Genomic DNA, 19,232 nt, shown 5'->3' with positions numbered 1-19,232 from the left:
GGGAGGAAAGAAACAGCTTAGAGGAGGGATGACACGCTAACCACATGGCTGGAAGAGGAGGTGTGAAGACTCGGTAGGAAACACGGCACTAAGCGTAGGAGAATGGGCGAGAAGAAGGTAAAGTACAGTGAAACAGCCAGAAAGAGTGAGGGACCGTGAGCATCACAGCCCAGTGGACGGGAGGCTTAGCGGGAAGGCTCCCGTGTGGAGCAGCGGAGCCAGTGCTTGGCAGCTCAGCGGTGCCCAGCCAAGGGGACTCCCGGCACGGGAATCCCCGCAGCTCCCGCGGGCACGGCAGCGATGCCAGCACCCGCAGGGCCGATGCTGACGGGAGCCGGCGCTCAGCCCCAGCGCAGCGGCGGGGCTACAGGGCGCTGCCCACCGCCGCGGCAGCGGGGAAGGCGGGGGCTGCGGGGGCCGCGGGCGGGCCGGTGGCTTCCGCCCGGCGCGGCGCATTCCTACCCCGTGAGTCAGGGCGGCGCGGCGGGATGCGGCGTCCCGCGGCCCCGGGCGCTGGCAGCTCCCCGCCGGGACTCTCAGCGCCCAGCGCCGCTCGGCTCCCGGCTCCCATTTGCATGCCGAGGCTGTGAATGGCGTGCCCGCCCGGCCGGCCCCTGGCACGGGGGAGGAGTCTCCGCGCCCTCGGCGGGCCGAGCTCGGCGGCGCCGGTCCCTTAAGCCGCACCGGGGGGCGGCTCGAGCCGAGCGGCCGCTGCGCTTCGCCCTCGCCTGCACGGTGAGTGCGGGGCCGGGGGGACGGGGGGGGCAGCCCGGGAGGGGCAGCCCGGGAGGGGCATCCCGGGAGGGGCAGCCCGGGAGGGGCAGCCCGCGGGGGCCGCTCCTGCCCCGCCGAGGTACCGGGACCGCCGGGCGGGGAGCGGCCCGCGGGGGGAGAGCGGGGCCGGGGCAGGTGCTGCCCCGTGCGTGGATGTCGGAGCTTGGCGATCGCAGTGCTTTCGGCTGTAGGTGGAGGTGCGCCTTCGCGGCTTGTTTCGGCTGATCCGAGTCCACCCCATCCCCACGCTTTCCCGGCCGTCCCTCCCCTGATGCTGGCACCCAGTCGCGCTTTGGCAGCGACTTTGGGAGATGATCTGGTGGAAAATATATGGCTTTATATATGTTAAGGTTAGTTTGCCTGCCGGATCGAGTCTCTGAACTGAGTTCTCACACTGTGCGCTGCTGGCACGAAGCAAGGGGATCACGGCAGCCTGACGCGAGCACGGCCAAAGCTTTTTCAGGGTGCAGCTCAGTGCCAAGTCCTTTTGTAGCAGCCCCATCCTGCCACACACATCCCTGCAGTGCAAAGTGCCCCATGTGTACATTTTGCCCCGTGTTTTTCTCCAGTGTAACTCAGGAGAGGTGAGTGGCAGCACAGATGAGTTTTGTCTGGTGCTCGTCCTGGTGCCCCGCTCGGTTCTGTGGCCGCTGCTTCTCTTGCAGGTTGGCTTCGTGGCGGGGTGCACGGTGCCGGTCAGAGCTGTCTCCAAGCCGGGTCTTGGAGCAAGCAGGAAGTTGTTTCCTTTCTTCCTGTTTTTGTCCCCATGCCTGCTAATTTCCTCTGGGAAGAAAAGTGCATTCTGCAGTAAAGGGAAAAAATAGTCACACGTAACGGGAAAGGACAAAGCAGCAAAGCTTCTGAATGAAGCATGGGACAAGGAAGGAGCACGGGGTGTTAACTGCAGTAACGCTGATAGGACAGCAAGGACAAATAGCTGCCTATGAACTGTGACCACGGGGATAAAAATGGCCCAGTTGGGACAAGCTGGGGAGCAGACCCTTGGAAGAATTGCATTTCCACTCCAGTGTATGGAGGATGTTGCTCTCCAGCTGTTCTGTCTCAGTGATGCAGGTTTGCAGGAGGAGGGGATGACTCGTGTTAGATTGGTTGATATAGTTGGAAGAAAGAGGTGAACTGTAGATACTTCCTTTAAGCTTTGATTGTTAAATGGACTTTATGAAAGGGCTTGTCTGCCTTTTTATTAACCCTCAGTTGCTCTAATAACAGCTATCATCTCTCCTTCCTACTGCATCCCTCATGTCCTTAAATCCTCATGGCTGCTGCTGCTTAGCCCAGGTCTGCCCTGTGTGTGCAGGCTCTTGGGAGCCTGTGCCATTTCTGAGCTGGGATACTGCCAGCTTTCCAGGAGGTGCTGTGCATTTGGAATAGGTCCCCAGCTTTTTTCCTGGCCCCTGTGCTCATTTGTCCTGAGCCCCCAGGAAGGCAGCAGCTCTGGCATGTGGACGTGTGTCCGTGCTGTTCCTGCTTCTGTGTGTTCCCATGAAAGGAGGTTGATGCTGTGCAGCGTAAAAGCAACTCCCACAAAACTAGTTCTGCTCTGGGACTTCCCATGACAGGCCTTTTTTTTTTTTTTTTTTTTAAGCAATCCACTTGCAAGAGATCTGCCTACAAACTGGCTTTTCAGGTTCTGGGGAAAGCCATGGGTTGGCCCTGCTCTCGGGAATGTCTTGCTGTGTGCTGGGTAGGCTTCAGCCAGGGGGATGAGCTTTGAATGTGCCGAGTGCTGCTGGCCTGCAAGCACAGCAGAAACCTCTTCTCCAACGAGCTTGTCCTCTCTGTGTCTTGGTACTGAGACCGTGTGGCCCCGATGTGTCACCTCAGGCAGGAATTATGTCCCTCAGAGAGGGCCAGCACCTCGTCACTGGCCTTGGCAGACAGCTCGTTTCGCTTTCGTGGCAGGGACCGCGACGGGGCTGCAGCCTCGCGAGGTCGCCGGGCAGGAATAGGAATTCCTTTTGGGGTCATCAGTCCTGTTCCTCTGGAATCCAGCCCCGGAAAGCAGCCAGCAAGTCCCAACATGTTCCCTTGAGAGAGGCAGGGTCTGCCTGGTGTGGCATGATAGGGCAGTTTATTCTGGGCACAGAGCCCTCATGCTCGGATATAATTAGTAAAAGTTTGATTCTCTTCAGTGTGTTGGATCTGTCTGCAGTGCAAACACAGCCTGGTTAGTGCTGAAGGCCTGAGATGGGCAACATGGCCAGGATTACCAGCTTGTTCTCCTCTTCCATTCAGTGTGTCCAGCAAGGAGTTGAGCAGAGCCTGTGTTGTGTGAGCCTTGTGTTGCTGGGGATGTGCCTGCCAAGCAGGACTGGCTGTGAGCTGAAGATCCTGACATTTCTTTATCTGTCACTCTACAGCTTTTATCCAGCAGACTGGTCTTTTGATAAGATTCTTTCCTTGTGGTTGTTGCCTTTCTTCCATAGCTATCTCTGGAGGCCTTGGCATCCCGTGGAGACCATGCATCTTTCTCAGAGTTTCCAGCATTAATTGTGGCCTGACATGACACCTCTGTTAATTGCTGTTCCTGCAGCCACCAGCCTGTCTCCTGTATGTGACACATTTCAGTAGAAATACTTAAAACTCAAGGATGGATTCCTTCCTTAACATTTTCCCTGAGCTCAGAAGTGGATTAGTTTCCTTTCTTTTCAGTTGAAGAGGTGCTGGACTCCAAGTCTAACATTTATCATCATCTAGTTGGAAGGAAAGGAAACATGAACTGTGCAGATCTCACACAGTTGCTGTGAGGTTGACTCCCAGCTGCTGGGTATGTACATGTTGGAGTTTTAAGGAACCCATGGAATGCATGTGTTGCCTGCCTGCTCAGGGAGCTGTGTGAAAACATCTCAGTGTGTGCTGTGGGTGCTGCAGCCTGAATTTAATGGGATTTGTGTCTGGGTTGTGGGTAAAACATCCCAGTGCTGCTGGAAGGTAGGATGGAGATGGTTTCTTTCTACAGAGCAGGGGAAGCTCTGGTGTCCAGGGTTGTGCAGGTAGTTCTCTCCCTGGTGGTAGGCTTCATTTTTAGCCTTGTGGTTGGTTCTTTTGTTTTGTTTTCTTTTTGTTTGTTTATTTTTTGCCTCGTTCAGAACTAGCAGACCTGAATGGGCACCAGGTTGCTTACTCTGCTAGTGCTCAATAACTCCCCTCTAAGAGAATCACATTTAAAAGGGACAGGATTAACCCTGCAGCTCTTAGTCCCCAGAGATTAGGCTGGCAATAGGCAGATTTAACCTTGGAAGGAAATGGATCTGTTTGGCAGCATTTCCCATGGTCATGCTGGCAGCTCTGTTTCCATGTCCTCGAAGAACCCCAGGCTAATTTGGTGTGTGGTGTGTGCTCAGACCATGCCGGCCTGCTTGCATGGAGTGTGGAGAGCCTCCCTCAGTGCAGCCTGAGCTGGGCAGGGCTTGCCTGCCAGCCTCTCTGTTTTCCCAGGCAGAATGTCTGTGCCCCTGGGGGTGAGGTTTCCACAGGGAGAAGTGGAAATGCGTCTGTGCTGATTGCCCATTGTCATTTCCTTGGTAGTCGAACTTCTGACTGTTTGCTCCTTTTTTTGGTCCTACCCACCTTGTTGCTGTCCAGGAGCAGTTGAAGCTTCAGCTCGCACCTCTCATCTTTGTTTCAGTTCATGCTGCTGTAGGAATGAGGAGGTGGTTTTGGTTTTTTTTTTTTTTAATGTGTGTTGGGATGATGCAACAAAGAGCAAATCAGCAGCTGAGTTTTTGACCAAATCATCCAAACTATGGTCAAATCCTTCTGAGTAACAGTGTCTGTTTCCCACTGGGTGAAGACAGAGAGCTTATTCTTCACATTCATCTTAGTGGTCCAATCTCCTAAAGCTGTAAGAGTGCACGTTTCATTGCTTGTGTGCTCTACTTGCTGCACAGACAGCAAATGTCACATTGACATAGGGCTTGTTTTTGCTGTAATTTCCTTTGGATGCACTCTTCAACTATCTAGGTAAACAATTTATTTCAAATGTAATTACAGTTCCTTTTTGCCTACCAGAGAAATGTTGGAAGTGCGGTGATGCAGACCTAGCAGCGGATATGTTCCTGAATTCTGGGGCCTTCAGCAACAAACAGACCTTGCTTTAGTAATCAGAGCATCTCCAAAGCACAGTGTTTGTTAAAGGAAATGTAATTTCTTCTCAGTGAAGTCTGAGGTATCATTGCACAATACTTCCCTGGCACAGCAGAGCCTTCCCAGGGGGAGAAGAGATAGCAAGCCATGCCTGATCTTGCCTTTTCTGGAAAGCTTACCTTTGCCACCTCCTCCCCTTCCTGTTTCCACTGTGCTCAGAGCCAGCCCCTTGCTCTGCTGGTCAGCAGCAATCCCTGCTTTGAAGGTTTGCTTTCCTTTAAAAAGGAACAATCCCTATGAGGTCATGCTGAAACTGCACAGGACGCTGCACTTACAGTCCTCCAGGTCTGGCACTTCCTTGGCTTTGGCTCAGTGGAAGTTAGAGCTGCTTGGATTTTAAAATCTGGAGGGCTCAGACAAATGCAGCTTCTGTATTTCAGGAGTCACTGCCCTGTAGCAGTACGCACATGGGAGATTTGTTACTCTGTTGCTTAAATTCAGAGCCCTAAAGTGAACTGTAGAAAACTGGGAGTTGTTTTGCCAAAAAGTGTGAGTGTACCTTCCTTTTCCTTGGCTGTTCTGGGACTATAATTTCAGGGAGTACAGTGAGTAAGGATGTGCCATTCACTCAGCCTGAAGAAGTGTGGTTCACTTAGAATTTTAATTTTTTTTTTTTTTTTGCTAAACCAAGCTAGAATTCTGATTACTTCTATTTGCATTATGAATGAGTTGTTGCACTGGGCACATGATGAACGTGCAGAGGTGTGCACACACCTGCAGAGCAAGACAAGCTCTTCCTGCAGCTATTTCCAGTTGGACACAGCAGGAGATGGTGTGTGTGTGTGCCTGGCCATCAAGCAGAGCCAGAGGGGAATTCAGAGCACCAGAGTGGCTCTCCTGTCCTTGACTGCATCCCCTAATGGTGAGGGACAGCAGCCAAACCAGCTCTGCTCTGAATTCTTGGCTGTTTAATTGATCCTTTGAAGGATCTCCCCCAGGCCTTGGCTGCTGTGGGCATTTTTTATTCTCTCCCTTGTGCCCAGGTGTGCAGAACTGTGGTGGTGCTGGAGAAAGCCAGGTGCGTGATGAGGAGTGAGGATGCTCTGAGTTTCAAAGGAACACTCCAAGAAAGTTGTTCTGAGTGGCTCTGTGGCTTCCATCCTTCCTGAATATAAAGTCTGTCTTCTGGTGGCTCCAGCATTTGTTATTGTTATTTCCTCTAAGATTTTTTTTTTAGGTTGCTATTCAGAGTGGTTTTATGTAACTTTCCATAGGAAATGTTGTCATTTGTGGCAGTTTTGATTTCTTTTGCCATTGAAACATTTTTATTTAGCACAACAAACAGTGATTCTTAGCTGCTTTTAGTATCCAGAGTCTTTGCTGTAGAGGTTGAGTGGCTTTTGCTCTAACATAATTGTTGGTTTGGCTTATTGTCATCTTTTTAGGGGAGTTGCTTTTCCATCAATTGTTTATTGATATTGAATTTCTAAATGAACAATGTTGTAATCACTAAGACACATTACCAAGAAAATGGCTCTTGAGCTGGGTGCACAGACAGCTGTTCCAAAATCAGCCAGAGCCAGTGTTTACTTCTGTCCTGAGTGTCGTCCCAGCTTGCCTTGTGTCCTGAACCCTTATAGTACTTGTGATGAGTATGAGAGCTGGTAGAAAAAAACCCTTCAAAATGCAAAATTTCAATGAAAATAAAACCTTTGTTGGGTTTGTCTTTTGTTTCCTAGTGTGGGGTCATGGCTGCACTGACAAAAGCCTTTTTGTGACTCTCACCTTGCTGTATAATTGAGGCAGTGACTGTGCCCATGGTACTTAACCAGGCATCTGCTTCACTAGTAATGGGAATAAATCTGGAACAGAGTCCTCTGAAGTCCCATGGAATTGTTTAAATGAGTTAAATGTGCACTGCAATAGTGTCTGTGATCACCCTTTCCTGAAGAAGGTGCAGAGCATTGTGACAACTGTGCTTAGAGGCTGCTGGGGACCCAAAGGGCTCTGCTGGCTCAGCCCAGGCAGCACTGAACCATCAGGCAGCTGTGGTTGCCTTCAGCCAGGGTGCAGGAGCAAGGCTGGCACAGATGATCCTTCCCCTGGTAGCTGGTAATGGATCTCTTGGTGGAAACAGCTGCTGTGGAGGACCAGGCAGAGCTCTGCTGGCTTCCCTGAGGAATGGGAACGCTGCTCAGAGCTTGGTGTGCCATCACTGCAGCTGTTGGCAGGTATCTCATCATGCTGTGCCCTGGTGGAGCTTGTAAGTGCCAGGCTGTGACCAGACTTTTAGGATGTGGCTGCTGGAAATGTGGCTGTTGGATGTGGTGGCAAAGCCACAGGGTGTGTCACGGAGAAACATAAACAGGGTGAGAGCCAAAGTGCTCCAGAAGGTTTTCCACTGCTCCCCCCTTGTTGTGTGTTGGTTTGTGTGCAGGCTGTTGCCCTTGCTGGTATCTCAGTAGGTTGTGGATGGCTCTGGGCTGGATTTGCTCTGGAAGGTGGAGTTGGAGATCCCTCATTGCCCGTGCCCTGTGTGGGCCCTGGGTGTGCTTGGCTGGTGCTGCAGACCTGCCGCTGTCATCTGGGCCACACGTGCTGAGGACATGGAGAAGGCTCCTCTGCCATCCTTCTCTGCTTGGCTCCCCTCACCTCCTTCCTTGTGGGTGCTGCAGGCCATGGGTGAGCAGGGGAACTCATGGAAAAGGCTCCTCTGCCATCCTGCTCTGCTTTGCTCCCTTCACCTCCTTCCTTGGGGTGCTGCAGGCCATGGGTGAGCAGGGGAACTCATGGAAAAAGACCCCTCTGCTCAGCCTGCTCTGCTTGGCTCCCCTCACCTCCTTCCTTGTGGGTGCTGCAGGCCAGGGGTGAGCAGGGGGACTCATGGAAGAGGCTCCTCTGCCATCCTGCTCTGCTTGGCTCCCCTCACCTGCTTCCTTGTGGGTGCTGCAGGCCAGGGGTGAGCAGGTGAAGCTCTTCCCTCTGTGGAAGCTGCCCTGGTGTGAGGCTGGGCTGTCAGCACTGGAGCAATCTGTGGATGGTTTGGGTGTTTTCCCATCTAATGACCCCACCAAAAAAATTCCCTCTGCCTCTGGTGGTACAGCAGTGTTTTATTGCTGTTGCACTCAACACCTGCACTTGAGGGTGCTTCTCAGAAGATTAGAGATGCTGAACCCACCACCTCCCTGGGATAATTGTTGGCTTCCCACAGTGCTACAAATCTGAGTTTTGGCCATGTTTTCAACAATCACTTCAAACTGTTTTGCCTTGAGAAGCAGTCCAATCATCTGGCTCCAGCTGCTCTGTTTGTTCCTGTGCCTTCTCCTTTCCTTCTGCTGGCACCAGTGTTTGTGGAGCCGTGTGGGAAGGAGCTGGGGCTGGAAGGAGCCATTTTCTCTGCTGAGCTCATGTGGGTCAGTTCCCAGTGTGGATCACCCAACAGCTGTGGGGATGCTGGTGCCAGCAGGAGGAGGAGGGCAGCACACAGGGCTGGGTCACTGCTCCTTCTGTTGGCTTGCATATCTTTCAAGTGTTTAAGACATCTTTTTAGCTTGAATTTTGAGCATTGGTTTCCAAATTCTTGTTTCTATTTTGCACTTTGTCTGCTGCAACAAAAGGACCTTGAAGATCAGTCTGTTGCTTGTGAGTGTTTGCATGTTGCAGTTGGGGGTCATCTTTTAACCTGTGTTTGAAGGAGCTCAACTACAGATCTGGGGACTATCAGAAATCAGAAGAGGTTTTTGAGCTTCCTGTTTTTCCTCTCTCTGCTATATGAGGGCAACACATCTTCAGGTCCCAGGTGAATCTGCTTTGAAAGCTTTTAATGCTGGTGTTCAAGTAGGAACTAAATTTTGTTTGATTTCCATCATAACCTTCATGTTTTTCTGAAAATCAAGAAATTCAGTTGCTCAAAGGGATATCAGATCTCCTTTCTCGATCATGGGATTGGCTCACGTACATTCAATCTTCACTGGTGGATATTTTCATTACCTGTGCTTAAAGCCCTCTGTCTCTGTATGCAGCTGACCCTTTTCCAAGTTCAGTGAGTCCCAGCTGAAGCTTCTGAAGCTTTGCACTCCTGCTGTGCCTCTTTGAACACCATCCCTCTACAAGGCTTTGCCTGAAATACCAACCCAGTGTAGCTTCCCATTTCCTGTCTAGGGCTCTGCCTGGCCTCTTCCAAACCAGGCAGTGTCAGCTGGTATTTCTCAGCTCATTCAATTCAGTGGCTCACGGTGAGATCCCCAGTGGGGATGGAGCAGGACAGTTTCACACAGGCAGGGGATGACAGCTCAGGGCTGTATTTGATGCCTCACCTGAGCTGTTGTCATGCTGAGCCATCGCTGAAGAGGTTGGTCCTACCCTTCCTCTCTGGGTTGCACAGGGCTTATCTGAAATTATCTAACACTCTTCAGGCTGCCAGATCAACAGGAAATAATTTACTAGGGTTAATTTGTGCTGGTAAAACACCTTGTGGAGCAAGGCAAGCCTGCTCCCTGGGCAGCAGCTAGCTGGCAGATGGGTTTGCTCACGAGCAGAGCTCTGAGGAATTGCTGCCTGTGTGATTTGGTGCAGGCTCTTGGAAGTGGCATCAGCCTCCAGCAGAGCTCGTGCATGGCAGGGAGCAGTGAGAGGGACAGTGGGGTGTGTGTGGGCATGGCAGTGCTGCCAGCTCCCTGCAGGGCAGGGCTCACAGGGCACTGTGTCTGCACAGCTCTCAGAGCTGCTTGGACTGCTCAGACCCAGCTCCTGCAGAGCCTCCCAGCATTGCCCAGCTCCCCAGCCAACCTTGGGAAAGCAGGAGAGGGCCCTGGGCAGTGCTGATGGCTTTGTTTAATTTTTCAGGTATTTTCTTAGGGTGGGCAGTGGTGGTGGGCTCAGCCAAAGCCTGAGTGTTGCTGAGCCTTTAGCAGCTTTCCCCAGGAGTGGCCTGTCCCACCTTCCCTGTCCCTGCCTGCCCTCAGCCCCTCCATCTGGCCTGTTTCAAAGGGCTGGCTCATGCCTGGTGTTTGGGATATTGTTTGGAGCTCCTTGGGTCTGATCCATGCTAGATGGTTTTATTGGCAGCCTAAAAACCCATTGCTCCTCTTCTCTTTGGACTTCCTGCCTTTTCCCTGCTGTGCCAGCAGCAATCATCCTGGAGAGAGGCACAGCCAGGAGCTGTCTCCTCCTGTCTGGAGGGCACTTTGAGGATCCTGCTTTCTTTGCTGGATTCCTGTGCCTCAGCCAGACCCCTTCAGGTACATGGAGCTTGCCTGGGACTTTGTGTAGCAGGCACTGTAAATAAGATTGTTGCAGTGATGGGGTTTGAAAAATGGAGAGAAACAGCTGGAGTGTGAGCATGGTGCTCAGATTGCAGTGGAATAACCCCTGTGTGTGTTACTCCTGGGGGTGTCTGGAGGAACATGCACACACTGTGCTGGAGAGGAGCAGTGCTGTTGGAAAAAACAGATGCTGTTTGTTTGTGTCGTGTTGAATTAAGTTGGGGTTTTGTTTTGGTTTGGTTTTTCTTTGGAATGTTTCTTGGGGGGGGAAAAGCCAGCATTATTTTAAATGGGAATGCTGGTAAAATGGAAATTTTGGAAGTAAAGAAATCAACATGAGAATAGCTTCAGTTGTCTTTTTAAATGGAAGGATGGTCTTTCTTTGAAATGACTGTGCAAGCTTCTAAATGTGTTTAGGATGCCTGTCAGTTTTAGGAACATGCTCAGGCTTCTGGGCAAAGCTTTTCCTTTGCTCTTTGGGTCAGTAGATTTCACTAAGCAGCTTTCCTTGATCATGTGCCAACTTTGGTATTTAATGTGCTCTCCCCTTTCTTAGCCTGACCCACAGCACAGTGGATTTGCCTTTCATTCTGCTTCTGTGACCTTGCTTTGGCACAGACCTTTTGAAGGTGAATTTCCCAGACTATCTGCCATTGATATGTTTTTTGTTTTGTTTGTTTATTTTAATTGAAGTGGACATTATTAGTAATTTTTATGTTGCTACCAGCTGATCAGTTAGAAGAAGCTGGATTTGCAAATACCTCAATCAGCCTTATATTTGCATATTCCTGAGTTTTGTGATGCTGGTGGAACAAAGTCCAAACTAAGGAAGTGCAAGAGGTCTGAAACAGCCCCTGTGTGAGGACTGAGCTTCTGGATGTGCATGTGGGAAGAGGGAATGGTAGGAAGACATGGAAAAGATCTGTAGGGTCAGGACTTGTATGGAGAAGGAGGATAGGGAGAAGCTGATCATTCTCCTAGTCCAAGAACTAGAGCAGCAAGTGGAGCCAGGGATGGCAGGTTTGCAGATGAGCTGGAGTCACACAGCATGTGTTTCAGCTCTGGAGCTTTGTCATGTGCAGTTATGAACACTAGAAGTTTGCTTGGATTAAAGAATGATCTGGATAAATTCTGGAATAATAACCACTGGATGGATGTAGAGATGGATACAGAACTGTTATGTGCAAAGATTTCTGGCACAAGAAGCCTGTGAGTTATTCACAGCATGTGCCATGGGAGAAAGGACTGCTGAGCGATCCTGTACTCCTACCCTGTGCCAGGCATGCCCAGCTGGAAATGAGACACTGGCTTTAGAGGGACCCTGAGCTGACCCTGCATGGGTCTGTGTGTTCCCTGTGCTCTGCGTGTTCCCATCCTGCTGCTCTTGGTGGTCTCTTGAGAGTACTGAGAAATTGAGATTGATGGTATGGGACCATTCAAACAAAATATGCATCGATGCAGTCAGCTTTGAAACAAAGCCCACTGGCCTGATGAAATGCATGGACACTGGACCCTGAAACACTGACCCCTAAAATAACCAAGGGGTCAGTGTGAAACTCAGCAAGTGCTTTCACTGCAGTGCTGAGGCACAAATTAGCAGCACTTTGAGTGAGGGCCAGGTGTGGTCATGGTTGCTACCTGCCATGCAAGGGCTGTTGGACCATGCTGCTGTACATCTGTGCACACAGCTATGCCCTGATGCTCCTCTGGTCTGTATATCCATTTATTCAGCTGGATCCACATCAGGCTCCCTGTCATCCTCTGGAGACCTGTCTCCCATGACCATACCCCAGGCCTTTTTGTGCCTGGGGCAGAGGCAGCTGCCTGACCTGTGCTGTGGCTGATTATTCACACAGAATTCACAGTGCTTGCCCTGGCAGGGCCTGATGCAGTCTTGGGTGTTTGTAGGGTTTATTTTTGGCCACTCCAAATGCATGCAGGGAGTTGGGAATGCTGAACAGCTCTGCCTTCACTGCACTCTTTTAGTGGGAAATGAACCTGATAGTGAGTAAAGAAGGTTGAACTGGTAGAGGGATTTGCTCCTACATACTCTGGTTTGCAGCCACCCTGGAAATTTATCTGAGGTTTAAATACTGAGTGCATTTAGAGAGTTATTATATATGCATTTTTATGCTTTGCTACTTAAAGAACTCTTTAACTGCTGAAGCGAGGAGAAAGCAGAGCAATCCATTGCTCTGTCAGAATGTGAATTTCATATTGACGTCTTCACCTTGCCTAAAATACAAAGTTAAGTCAACTTTGGGGGTAATTACAAGGCCACAGGCTTTACCCTTGTGTGTGTTTGTCCTCGTTGGCAGGTGTGTACAAGTCTGCAAGGATGGCAGGGAAGCCAGTGAAGATACATGGACATCACTGTCTGTGGCCTGTGGCAATTTAGGAGGGGAAACTCAAACCAGATTTAATCAGAAGTCTTTCACAGGGTTTCATGTTATTGCAGCAACTTTCGGGCAATACGGGCGTGATTCATCCTCTGCCTTCCTGGCCTGGCCTCACTGATTGATAGAGCTGCAAATCCTACACATTTGTATTCTTTACACCCAGAGCTCCTGCTCACAAAGGCTGCTCTGTAGGTAGACAGGAAGGATGTTGAGTGATGTTGGCTCAGTGGTGAGATGCTGGAAAAAGCAGAGTTGCTACTTTGGAGGCTCTGAGTTTGCCCTTGAAGGCACAGGAAGGAGGCTCTTGAGTTGTGTGAAATAGATTGTGTTTGGTCATGCCAGTGTGGTGGCTCTGTCTCTCTTGGCTGGTCTCTGATTAGGACACCTTGAGGACATGTGGTGTTTGTGATCCTCAGAGGTAAATGCTGAGGCTCTTTGCTGGAATATTTCAGGTATGAGAAATCTGCTTTGCTGTCTGACCTCACTATGAAGACAAATTTGCAAGACCTTTCAGTAAATTGTGTCTCATGGCAGATTTACTCATACCAAGCACAGGCAGGAGTTCCCCTAATACTCTCACTGTCCTTATCTTGCAGGAAGTTGAACAGTTGTATTTAGCCACCCCTGCAGCTCGGCAGGGAGGGAAGGAAGGATTTGTGTCCCTCTCATGCACAGCGCTGCATCTGTGCAACAGGGCTGTGGTGCATGTATGAAGGGCATGTCTGTACAGGCTAGATCATGAATTCCCAGACTTTTGGGGGCCTGTGGTATTTGCTGAAACCCAACCTTCATCCACCTACAGCTGAGTCCTCCCTTTCTGTCGTTCTGGCTCAGCTGAGCACAGCGCTCCTGGCAGCCGGCCCAGCCCCGCGACTGAACCAGCAGCTGGCCTTCAGCTCCTTTTAGATGAGATTCTCTCCTAACCCCATCCAGATCATCCCCCACTCCCATTTGTTGACCTATTTCCCCCCTGCCTGCCCCCCTGCCCTGTACCTTTTGCAGTGGTGTGTGCAGTTCCCTCTGCAGAGCTGCGGGAAGGTGGTGGCAGTGCCCTGCAAGGCAGTGCACGTTTCACAGAACCAGTGCCTAATTTAGGCTGGGAGGGACCCGTGCAGGTTGACTGGCTCAGCCACTGCAAGGCTGGAATAATTCAGGCAGCTCAGGGCCTTGTTTTGTTGCATGCCAAATGTCTCAGAGGGTGGAGATCCCTCTGGTCCTGGCCTAGGACTTGGCCTCTCTCAAGGAAGAATCCTTACGTGTTAAACTCACTCTGCATTTAAAATAAATGGGCTGTGTTAACAATGTAAGAGCGCTAAGTTTTAATTCCAACAGAGTTTTTCTCCTACTCCCTGTCAAAGCATGTGTGCCTGCTGATTTAACTGGTTGCTTATTCCATCTGTCCACTGTGGTGAAGAGGCTGGGGCACTTGATTATTTTTGTCCCCTGTGGCTAAGGGCTGCAGGCCAGGCTAGGGCCATGCAAGGAGAGAGCCCGCAGGGAATGGAATCTCTTGTCCCATTCAGCACACATGCTTCCCACTGTTCACTTGAAGCTGTGTGTGTGATAGGAGAGGAAGAAATACAAACTTGTAGCATAATTTAGACTGGAAAGTACCCGTGGAGGCATCTGAGCTGATCTGCCTCCAGTGAAACCTGTTTTCTCTGAGCATGCACAGTGAAGTGGGTGCTCTGCCAGCCTGAAGGACTCCTGTGGTCCCAAACAGGAGGGCAAAACTGCAGCAGAGTGGGCAAGATGACAGCGAGTCACTCTGCTCTCTGCGGCGTTTGGATTACACAGCGGTTTTTATTTAAATACCATATCATTATTATTTATGTATGAAAACCACTCTTAGTTCAGGATTAGTGCCAGTTCTCTAATGTTCATGCTATACTGGTATTGCTCTGTGCACTGTATTATGTTTCTAGAAAATCACTACATTTAAAAGAGATTAGAAACAGCGATGAGAAATGGCCACTTGTTAATTGCTAAGTGGTGGGTGGGTTGGAAAGTGTGGTGCTTGGCTTTGGGGGGGCAGAAAAGGGTGTTGGTGAGTCACAAGCTGGTTTTAGAGGGAGGTCAGTGGCTTTTGATACTGCAGTTACTTAGCTGGTTGGTCTGGATCCAGATCTCATTAAGATTTAATTCATGGCTTGTTCTTAAGGAATCTGGATCTCACAGTAGTCTCAGCAAAAATCTTAATGGGAGGCATCTCAAACTTGTGACTGCAGTGCCTGTATCTGGCTCGAGGTTCTGTGTCCTTTAGTGTCAGGTACTGAATGAGCAGTGTGGGCACAAGCTGTGAGCCCTGAGCCCTCATGAGGCACTTGGGGAATTCATCCCCCATAATAAGGGGAGGGGTTAGATGCAACTGCCAACCCCCCTAAAACAAAGCACAACCCTTAAAATAAAACAAATTCTATCATAAATTCCTACTCGGCCTCTCTCCAAGATTTATGGCCTGAAAAACCATTGTTACAAAATTTAACTACAGGAACACCTAACTCTTCCCTTTCTCCCCCCCCACCCCATTCCCCCCCCAGCATATTTTCTTCATGCTTCACACTCTCTGCCCCATCAGACAGTCCATGAAATGTGGGATAGTCCACATCATACGCTATGCCTGTCCATCAAAATCCCAGACATTATCTCCCAAATGGATGATATTTGGTTGGTACACCCACCAGATACATTCTTGTTTCAGGTACCATATAGCCCAAGTGTACCTTCCTACAGCCAAGCTGCAAGTGTTACCCACAGACCCAGAAACTTATCTACTGTGCACAACACAGATTTAATTCATGGCTTGTTCTTAAGGAATCTGGATCTCAGTAGTCTCAGCAAAAATCTTAATGGGAGGCAGCTCAAACCTGTGACTGCAGTGCCTGTATCTGGCTCGAGGTTCTGTGTCCTTTAGTGTCAGGTGCTGAATGAGCAATGTGGGCACAAGCTGTGAGCCCCGAGCCCTCATGAGGCACTTGGGGAATTCATCCCACGTGGGGCTGGGGGCCCATCAGTCACAGCTGGGAGGAGAACCCTCTGCTCACCCTGCCAGCATGGGCTGTGAGGGGTGAGCCAGATTCCCTCCTGACTCTGGTGTCTCTCCTCTCTAGGCCTGAGGACAAGCGTGGGACGATGTCGGAGGCGCGGCACGACAGCACGAGCAGTTTACAGCGCAAGAAGCCACCATGGCTAAAGCTGGACATCCCGGTGCCAGTGCCCCTGCCCGTGCCAGAGGAGCCCCTCCAGCCCGTGCAGGTACAGAGGGAAGGGTTTGTGGAGCTGGGGAGGGATGTGCTGGGAGCATCCCTGTGCCTGGGATCCCCATCAGGGAAAGGCAGTGTGTGATGGCAGGTCGTGAGGCCACATGAGAAGGGGCACAGCCTTTGAGTAAATTTACGAGCAGTAATTAACTCCCCTTGAAGGGGATGTGGGAGGGATGAGGGTGGGTGGCTGATGTGCTCACATCAGTGGATGTGAGTGTTTGGATGTGGGATATGAGAGTGAGGTATTCAAACAAGCATTTCTTAAGGGAACTGGAGGATTGAAGGTCTCCCAGACAAGCATGAGGGCCTGGAAGTGCTGGAGCTTGTGCTGAAATGAGCAGGGTATGAATCTGACTTATGAAGAGCCAAGATAATGACAGACTTTCATCAGCAACAGCAAAGAACAGTTACTGGCAACACAAAGCTGTTAGCAGCAGGAGGAACATAAGAGGACCGTGTGGGATGGGAAATACATAACATTTAGGAGTGCTGAAGTGGAGATGAGGTGATAGGTTAATAGGAGCAGTGCAAAGCACGAGGGTCAAACACCCTCATTTGTGCTGGGGATAGGGAGAATATCAGGAATAGCTGCTACAAGGTATTAAAAACTGCTGTTGGGATGAGACCTGGGTATGAATGCTGGCTGCTTGTGTGGCCTTGCTGCAGGAGCAGAGGCTTTGTGCACCGAAGGCAGAGCCAGAGGGTCCTTGCTGCCCAGCTCCATTGACCTGGGTTCAGTCACTTATGTGGAAAAAGTTTAGTCCTTAGAGAAATGGAGGGTTATACAGCTTCCCTGGAGGGGGCTGAGGACAAGCTTCAGAGGGAACTTTTATTGGAACATCAAGGACTGTCCTCTTCATCATTCTGTGATCCAGGGACTCAAATGCACTTCACTCACATGACAGCTCCTGGCAGATAAATCTTGGTTCTGGCCTTCCCTTGGAAGGAAAGAGTTTGGAGGTCAGTCTGTAGGGATTAGAAGTGGAGTTTGGGGTTTTACCAGTGCAAGTTGAAACTTTCTGAATCAATTATTTAAGGCTCTGATGGATCTTGCCTTGTCTGGAATCTCTAAATCCAGCTGGGCACCTGGAGGGACACTCCGTGCTTATGATGGAAACTGGTGGAAGTGATGTTCTCTGCATAGCCCAGCTGTCAGGATAAGAGTGCATTGTGTGCACCTCTGACTTACAACCTGAGTATCTGTGTGCTGCTTTTACATAAAAGATATCAAAACTGTTAATGTAAATAGAAATCATTATCTTTCTGGGCTAGAGAGGCTGAAGTAGTCTTGAGGCAGAGACAGTGTCTGACCAGAGGATTGATCAGAGCTTCCCTTGCCAGAGGGGCAGTCTGCTCAGCCTGCCCTGTACAAATGGGACATGGTGTCTCTGCTGAGCTGATAAAAATGAAATCCAGAGCAGCCCTGGAGAGGCAGTGTGTGAGCTGAGAACCGCGTGGTGAGTTGTGTCACATTCGGTAGGTGACATTTAGCCATGACATGTGAGTGTGCCCAGGCTGTTAGGCTATGAACAAAGCCTTTCCCAGCTTGCTTAGGCTGCACCAGGCATCAACTGCAGACCCACCCACAGCTCTCACAGGCTTTTAGTGCAGCTCCAGAGCTACTTAAGAAGCAAATCCCACTGACTGCGTTTCTCTTGACCTTGTGGAGCGGCCTATTCTCTTGACCTTGTGGAGCAGCCTAGGAGAGTGTGGTTTGGGCAGCCAGCAGCCAGGAGGATGTGCTGCAGGAGCTCAGGCAGTCCATGTTGAATTTTTGACCTGCCCACCCCAGGAGTCTGACTCTGGCTCCCTCCCTTCCCTCGCAGCCGACGCGGCGCCAGGCGTTCCTGCGGAGCGTGAGCATGCCGGCCGACAACAGCCGCGCGCCGTCCCTGCCGCACGACCCCGCCAGGAGAGCGGGGCTGCAGCGCCAGACCTCCATCACCCAGACCATCAAGAGGTGAGGCACGGAGCTCCCGGGGCCTGCTGCACTGTGTCCTGCCGTCCGGCAGTCCCTCATGGCCTTGGGAGGTGGTGGGACGGTGGGTGCAGGTTGGTCCCCAGTGTAGAAGCCCAGTGGTGCTGTACAGCCTGTCTGCAGTGCACGAGGAGGAAAGTCCTGGGAGGAAGATGCTGGTGACCAGGACAATGAATGGTGTTTGCCACTTACAGACAGATTTTGGCTGCCCCCATGCCCTGGAGGGGCTGTTTCCCAGTAACAGGATGTGTCAGGCCCTGATGTTTAGCTGTGACTGTAGGTGGGGTGTGCTGGGCGTGCTTTGGTGCAGTGTCTGAGAGCACATGGTTGCTGGGGGAGGCAGAACCCATTGGAGCTGTGCAGGGCTCTCAGCAGCTTGGCTCCTAGCACTGGCAGGTCCTTGAGATGGATCTGAGGTGGAGAGCAGGGAGAGGCTGCTCTGGTCCTGTGTCCCACTCCTGCAAAGGGTTGTCATTATGAGACTCTGGAGACATGGCCACACAGAGCTGGATGCTCTTTCCCTCACCATGGCAAAGGCTTATCCCAGTTTGCCCAGAGGGAGTGGCTCTCCCAGCCTCCCTCCTGAGAGGGCTCATTTCTGTCTCTGGCAGTGTGTCAGGCCTGCCTGGATCCCAGGAGCATCCCTGGAGCTCCAGGGGTCAGGGTTACTTTCAGCCAGCCAGGCTTCGCCCCCTCACAAAGGAGCAGCTTTCCAGCTCTGGGACATCTCCCACACACTGTTTTCCTTTGCCTCAGACCTTCCCCAGCTGCCTTGGTGCTGAAACTCTCCTGCATCAGCCCACTCTGATCCTACTTCTTGTGAGGTTGAGAGGGCTGAGCCTGTGAAATGGTGTCTGCTCTTTTCAGGGCTGTGGGCAGCCTCTGGGGCTGCTGAGGCTGTCCTTGCACACCTACTCTGCCTCCTCCCTTGCCTCCCTGCTCCTGACGTGTTCCTTGCCAGGACAGCTAGGCAAGAGCACGTCAAGGATGAGGGGATATCCTGGGAGGGTGCTGTGGAGGCCCTGACAAGAAGCATTGGGTAGAAAAACCTGGCTAACCTGTCCCAGAAGTCCTCACAACCTGCAGTTTGTATGTAGGAGAGTGAGGAAATGTGAACTGCTTTGGTGCTACTGTGACAGATTTACTTTGGGAAGGACTTAACAAGGAGCAGAACTGCAGGAGATGCACACATTACACAACACTGGCAATAAAAGCATGAAATGAGTGGATCAGAAACAAGGCCAGGGAAATGGAAAGTATCAAGGCCTAAATCCCTGTTTTCCATTTAGCAGAGCTAGGAATACAGTGGAGAATGCAGACCATACATCCCTAAATTGTGTTTTGGGATTTGTTTTGTGAGTCCAGGAAGGCTGACTGCCAAGTTTTCTGTTTAACACAGCCCTCAGAATACACAGAATGTGAAACTGCAGCAGGACTCCATATCATC

General features: G+C 51.0%; 1 protein-coding gene across 2 annotated transcripts in view; it reads left to right on the top strand.

Annotated features, from left to right (window-relative positions):
- The first annotated feature begins 664 nt into the window (after positions 1–664).
- Positions 665–19,232, top strand: part of RHBDF1 (rhomboid 5 homolog 1) — a 36,972-nt gene continuing 18,404 nt past the window's right edge. For both annotated transcript variants that reach the window (XM_058035676.1, XM_058035675.1), the window contains exons 1-3: positions 665–735; positions 15,655–15,799; positions 17,634–17,767. In XM_058035676.1, the coding sequence (XP_057891659.1) occupies positions 15,677–15,799; positions 17,634–17,767 (257 nt within the window). In that variant the 5' untranslated portion in view covers positions 665–735; positions 15,655–15,676. The remainder of the gene's footprint in view (positions 736–15,654; positions 15,800–17,633; positions 17,768–19,232) is intronic.

This window comes from Melospiza georgiana, chromosome 16, assembly GCF_028018845.1.
Source record: "Melospiza georgiana isolate bMelGeo1 chromosome 16, bMelGeo1.pri, whole genome shotgun sequence".
NCBI lineage: Eukaryota > Metazoa > Chordata > Aves > Passeriformes > Passerellidae > Melospiza > Melospiza georgiana.
The sequence above is the reverse complement of the archived record's forward strand: the minus strand, read 5'-3'. Positions and strand labels throughout refer to the sequence as shown.